This window comes from Myotis davidii, unplaced genomic scaffold, assembly GCF_000327345.1.
Source record: "Myotis davidii unplaced genomic scaffold, ASM32734v1 scaffold272, whole genome shotgun sequence".
NCBI lineage: Eukaryota > Metazoa > Chordata > Mammalia > Chiroptera > Vespertilionidae > Myotis > Myotis davidii.
In genome coordinates this window covers 163,226-169,807 of record NW_006283634.1, presented here as the reverse complement: position 1 = coordinate 169,807, position 6,582 = coordinate 163,226, and the positions used below count along the sequence as shown (strand labels likewise).

Genomic DNA, 6,582 nt, shown 5'->3' with positions numbered 1-6,582 from the left:
AAAGGGTTGTCAGGCTGAGACGCGAATTGTTCGAGATGGGAGACGTTCGAGGAACGAGGTTCCACTGTATCTGAACAGTGATGAATTATAAAAATGAACACACTGTGCTACAACCACCCATGAGTCCACAATGCCACTGAAAATAAGAAAGGAGGAAGTGAGAGGGAGCACCTGCTGATATGTGTGAAGGGACGAAAGATGCAGACAATAACCACTATGTATGACCCCAATACAATGGTAGTAAGTGCGACTCCGGCACAGGTGGTCAGTAGGAGCTAGAACAGCCTCCAGGGGCCGTACCACAGGCCACCTATTCCTCACAACGGGAACCGAGCCGGCCCTGGCTGTGCGGGAAGACTCCCGAGTGGTGGCATCCTGGGCTGGATTAGAGAGATTCGATGGCAGGAAGGTTAGGGAGGCAGGGGGAAGAGTCTTACATGGACAGGGAACAGAACAGCCAAGTGCCAAATGTGAGCCTCGATTGAAAACAACACAAAACAACATGCTTACAGCATGCGGGATGCTGGGGAGACCTGAAGACCATGCTATAAACCAAGCCAACACTTGAGGTGCGGCTGGTAGGAGAATGCCCTTGTTCTCGAGAAATCCCTGCTCTATTCAAAGGTGAAGTCACATCTGCAGCCCTCACCAGGATGGCTCTGCGAGAGGGCACTACCTGCGTGCAGGTGTGTGAGTCCCTGTGTGTGTGCAGGTGTGCGAGTATCTGTGTGTGCATGCAGGTGGGCAAGTCCCTGTGTGTATGTGGTGTGTGAGTATCTGTGTGTGGGTATGTGCAGGTGTGTGAGTCTATATGTGTGTACACAGGTGAGTCCACAGGTGTGCGAGTCCGTGTGTGTGTATACAGGTGTGTGAGTCCACATGTGTATGCAGGTATGTATCTGTGTGTGTCTGTGTGTGCATGCAGGTGTGCAAGTCCCTGTGTGTGTGCGGTGGGTGAGTATCTGTGTGTGGGTATGTGCAGGTGTGTGAGTCTGTATGTGTGTGTACACAGGTGTGTGAGTCCCCAGGTGTGCGAGTCCATGTGTGTATACAGGTGTGTGAGTCCACATGTGTATGCAAGTATGTATCTGTGTGTGTCTGTGTGTGCATGGTGTGTATCTGTGTGGGTATGTGCAGGTGTGTGAGTCTGTGTGCGTTTGTGTGTGTGTACACAGGTGTGTGAGTCCACAGGTGTGCAGGTGTGCAAGTCCCTGTGTGTGTGTGTGGTGTGTGAGTATCTGTGTATGGGTATGTGCAGGTGTGTGAGTCTGTGTGTGTGTGCGTACAAAGGTGTGTGAGTCCACAGGTGTGCAAGTCTGTGTGTGTGTACAGGTGTGTGAGTCCACGTGTTATGCAGGTATGTATCTGTGTCTGTGTGTGCAGGTGTGCAAGTCCGTGTGTGTGTGTGTGTGCAGGTGTGCAAGTCTCAGTGTGTAGGTGTGTATCTCTGTGTGTGTATGTGCAGGTGTGCGAATCCATGTGTGTGTGTTTAGGTGTGCAGTCTGTGTGTAGGTGTGCACGCTCATGTGTGTGTGTGCACGTGTGCGGGTCCGTGTGTGTGTAGGTGTGCAAGTCCGTGTGTGTGCAGATGTGTAAGTCCCATGTATGTGTACAGATGTGCAAGTCTGTGTCTGTGTGTGTGTGAGAGAGAGAGGTGAGAGTGAGGGAGCTCACATGTGCAGGCCAAATGTACAAACGTGTACATTATAGTGTTCTTGATAGAGGTTTACATTTCTCAAAATACAACTTCACTAACAAAAGAAAAAAAGCATGTTGACCTTTGTCTCTGGTTATATGTCCAAACTCAGATTGCTATCTTTATAGCAACGTAACTTTTTAAAATGCAGATTACCATAATCCCCCAGGAAACCGCAGCCCTGCCGCTCACCTCTGTTCGGTGCACCAGGAGCCAGGTTCCGTCCGACGTCTGCTTGTGGAACTCCAGGTAAGGGTCTGACTTGCCAAACAGGTCCTGCGTCAAGAGAAGAAAGCCGTCCTTCTCCTCGCCATCTGCCTGTGACACGCTAACACCCAGGCCTGCCCTCCAGGTCCGGGTCTGCGCGCAGCTCCGCAGGGACACAGGCCCTCTCCCTCCGCACGAACCCGCCCCGTCTCCCAGGAGAACCGAGCGTTTCTGATGAACACCCTAACGCTGCGGAGCACACCCTTACTTCTCAAAACACACGATGCTTTAAAACAGTGGTCAATACGACCATCATCAATAAACGTGCTTGGTGCTGGTCTCATGACTAACACTGCTCACTCACACGGCACTGCCGAGTTCTGTGGAAGCAGCATCCCAACACTAGGCACGGCAACCGTGAGGGACAGCGACAAGATGGACAGAGGGTTCCCGTGCGCTAAGATCACATCTAACTGCTCATGGCTCTGAGTCTTGACTCCACACCTTGTCCTTCAGTGTCCAATCCCACAGCCAGGGAGCAGGGGCAAGTATGTGGAGAAGCCACAGGTCCCTCAAGGTCAGAGTACATCCTTTCCTTAGTTCCCCACAGCATCTATGCAGTGCACAGCACCCCGCATGCTCAGAGCTGCCCTTCCCACACCCTCAACACACACACACAATGCACACAATCACACACACACAGACACACACTCACAGACACATTCAAATATATACTCACAAACACATAAATGCACAGAGACCCTCACAGACACACAGAGACACACACAAACATATACTCACAGATACACACACACACACAGACCTCACAGACACTCACATACACATAGATACACATACAGAGAGACACAGACACACAGAACAGACATTCACAGACAGACACACAGATTCATATACACACTGACCTCAGAGAGACACAGAGACACACACAAACTCTCACTGGCACTCACACACCCAGGACAGCAGGCTGCACGAGGAGGCGCCCGCCTTAGCTGCATCCCTCCTTCCTCAAACAGGATCAATGGGAGGCGAACAGGAGGCCCCTGTTGAAATCTGTATCCCTACCCACCTTATTGTCCAGTTTTCTTGCTTCCATTTCGAACAGGACCACTCTGTTATCCTTGATTTCTTCAGCTGAGATCTACGAGATCAGGTGTGTGAAAGAAGCGTGACACACTCAGGAAGGACCGATGTTCTGTTACCTAACAGTGTACAAACTCTGTACCATACAAATGTTCACTAAAATGGTGCAATTGAGAGAGTTTTCATTTTAGCTTCCATACATGTGCAATAAGCTTTCATACATGTGCCCAGACCTGCAAAGCCTGCGTGCGGCACCTTCCCTTCAGATGCCGTTGCCCCAGTCCCATGACAAGCCGCGGCCCTGGGAGCACACCGGCTGAAGCTCCGCGGACCCTGAGCCTCGGGAGCAAATCACCGAGGAAACACTCCGGTGAAATCAGTTTTTCATACAATTTCTCTGATCGCTCTGCTCACAAACCCCAGGCTGCCGAGGCCCAGGAGCAATAACGGAAACTACGGACAGCGCTCTCTGTGCTGAGCCAGCTCCCGGCAGACGAGCATTCTTGTGCTTTAGGCAGTTTAACTGGAGCAAAGCAGCTGCGCAGGCTACCACAGCAGCAGCCCTCCGAGGCCGGGAGCCGCCTTCCGTCCCAGCTCAAGTCAGAACCACGGCTCCGGGAGGCGCTGCTGGGACACAAGCTCCAGAGGGAGAGCCCGAGCAGCGGGGCGCCGTGTGCTGTGGGCTCTGACACGGGCGCATGGATTCGCCGGCCTGGGACCAGCGGGAGGGCGGGCACTAAAGGTGAGGCCGTGCCATGTGAGACCCGTCGGGAAGGAGCCGTCCGGGACTGGGTCTGCCCCGAGAGGCGCCTCTGCCTCCCGGAGCCCGGGATCCGTCGATGAAGTCATGTCTAAGTGGGGAAGGAAGCACCACGAGGGGCCCTGACCCCGTGGACAACGTAGAAACGCAAAGGGATTTGTGTGTGAGTTTTCGTTCTTTTTTGACATGTCACACACAGATCCCGTGATGGCTCCCCAGCAGGGAAGGAGGGGTGCCCCCGGCTGGCATGACCAGGCGCTGTGGGCACCGGCCTGCAGCCCCACGTGCCCCCACTTCACCTCTGAGGCAAAGACAAGCGTCTCATTACCGTGATGCTGCCCTTCCCCGCGGGCTTGCCGTTCCTCAGCGCCAGTGGGCGCGTCAGCTTCTTACTGGACACGATCTGTTAAAAGCAGAAGGTGACACGGAGCGTTTCAACCTCCTCTGGCCAGCTTTAAGCCGAATGGTTTTGAAAAAGAGGTTGAGTATAAACTTCATTTCAAAGGTCATTAGGCCCGGCCGGTGTGGCTCAGTGGTTGAGCACCGACCTATGAAGCAGAGGTCACGGTTCGATTCCCAGTCGGGGCACGTGCCTGGGTTGCGGGCTCAATCCCCAGTGGAGGGTGTGCAGGAGGCAGCCAATCGATGATTCTCTCTCATCCTTGATGTTTCTACCTCTCTCCTTCTCCTTGCCTCTCTGAAATCAATAAAAATATGATTTCATTTTTTAAAAAATGAATAAAAAGGGTCATTAGAAATGGAAACCTTAAGCCCATACTATAAGGATGTAGTGATTCTGAAACACACATTTGAAACCTACAGAAACCATTTCCAAGGAGATGTGACCTCCCCCTGCACCCGCCCACTATTTCCCTTTTCAACTCCTTCAAACCTGAATTTCTCACACGTGATGGAGACGGAGGCCGGACCTCATCTCTCACAAATCACTGAGCTGAAACCCCCTGAAAGGCAGGCCCAGCCTCAGGACTCTCAGCAAATGGGACTCAATGTGTCCACTGACATGCAACCCTAACCTATAACCCCACCAAATAGCACTGATTAAAGTAGTACGGTAGACCTAGGTCCTCTCCATCAGCTATAATTTCTCAAATTCATTTTAATGTTAGCTACATTGGCTTTTTTAAAAAAAATTTAACTTTCCTTTGATGCTATTTACCAACGTTTTAGAAAACCGATCAGCTCCATGTTGCCCAAGACACCAGCAAAGCCGCAATCCCCCAGTACTGACCGTGAGTCCTTCCTGGAGGCATCCCCAATCCAGACACACGGGTGGGACCTCTCCTGGGAAGTCCGCTCAGAGCCCAGACACACCCTCCCCTGACCAAGCTTGCCCTGCACCGGGCAACAAGGATAAACCGGGGAAGGCTCAGGGAGAGGCAGGAGAGAGCACCCCAGCCGGTGGGCACAGGAGGCCCCAGACTCTGGGTTTACAGGGATGAGCCCGGCCGAGGAGCAGCGTGCCGGGTGGCATGGTGTGGGCGTCGGGGCCAGTCCTGCCAGCAGGACCAGCAGGAGCTGCGGTTGCTGCAATGGACTGAGCCGGGGCCCCGCACGCCGGGCGGCTGCAGCCGGGTTCATCCCTGAAATGCTGACGAGCACCCCGACTCCAGGACTGACGGGCCTTGCAAACACACGCTCCCTGCCCTGGGAAAGCAAGGGATTCTGCCTCGCTCACCGACCACACCCGCCTGTGAGCTCTGTCCGCAAGGTGGGCACGTGGTTTCAACTTTCAGAGTTAAACTAATGAGCACAAGTGAAATCCCAACTCTCCGGACGGTCGCAGAGCACAGGCAGTGCCGTCGGCAGCACTGTGACTCTGCGCCTGGGGCGGGACGGGGCGTCCGGGAGCACACGCCTGTCTAACTCCGCTGTGCGCCGAACCAGGACAACTATGTCAACTCCAATTGAAAATGTAAAAAGCTCTGTAAAGGCCCAACTCTCTGGCCGCCCAGTGACCCGCCCAGCCCAGCGACACACCCACCTGTCCCAGGGTGCATTCACATTCTCCCAGGAAGTCGTCGTCACTCAGCTCGATGGTTTTGTTGTCGATGTCATAAATCCCGAACCTCAATTTCTGAACCACTTCAAAGTAGTAGTCGATAATGAACGTCTTGGAGAAGGTGGGGTTCAGGCAGTTCTTAATCCTCTCTGTGCGATCCGCCTGTGCCCACCCCAGAACAAAAGTGGCTTCAGATCAAAGGCGACTCACATCTCAATCCCTCTATGGGCCACACTGAACCCAGGGTGGGCCTGACAGCTAGGGAAGGTCCGTCCGTGTGTAAAAGATTCCAGTCAAGGACAGACCTGCCCCCAAACTGCACTACCAGAGATGATGGTTTTATGATTCGTGACATGTTTACACTCCTCACATCGTCAATAATCCAGCTTGCTTTTCAGGTACAGTGTTAACATTACCTCATACCACTGCTGTCCGCTCGAGTTCAAAAATAACACGCACAAAGGGTCCGACTTGGACCCAATGTCTTTGTCCAGAAGATTGTCACAGGACACGTTCAGCTCCACCTTTGTCACACACTGGGCGGCCATCTCCGGAGCTGTGAGAAGCCACAGTGAGAAAGGGGCCTTGAGAAGTCATGTTCCCAGGAAGCGCGGAGCCTCCAGGACCACTGTCGGACCAGGGGCAGGGGGCCCAGGGGGACCAGGAGGGACCAGGCAGGACCAGGAGGGACTGAGGGGGACAGGGGGGCCCGGGGGGAGTCAGGGGGACCAGTGGATCAGGGGGACCAGAAGGGGCTGAGGGTGACCAGGGGATAAGGGGGACCAGAAGGGACTGAGC

The 6,582-nt window shown here is 53.8% G+C and overlaps 1 protein-coding gene across 1 annotated transcript in view; it reads right to left on the bottom strand.

Annotated features, from left to right (window-relative positions):
* The window catches only part of CPNE3 (copine 3), a 28,170-nt gene that overhangs the window by 20,977 nt on the left and 611 nt on the right, over window positions 1-6,582 (bottom strand). The window contains exons 2-6 of the mRNA XM_006753845.2: window positions 6,201-6,340; window positions 5,767-5,946; window positions 4,093-4,167; window positions 2,991-3,062; window positions 1,889-1,972 (exon numbers count right to left, since the gene is read on the bottom strand). Of these exons, the coding sequence (XP_006753908.1) occupies window positions 1,889-1,972; window positions 2,991-3,062; window positions 4,093-4,167; window positions 5,767-5,946; window positions 6,201-6,332 (543 nt within the window). The 5' untranslated portion in view covers window positions 6,333-6,340. The remainder of the gene's footprint in view (window positions 1-1,888; window positions 1,973-2,990; window positions 3,063-4,092; window positions 4,168-5,766; window positions 5,947-6,200; window positions 6,341-6,582) is intronic.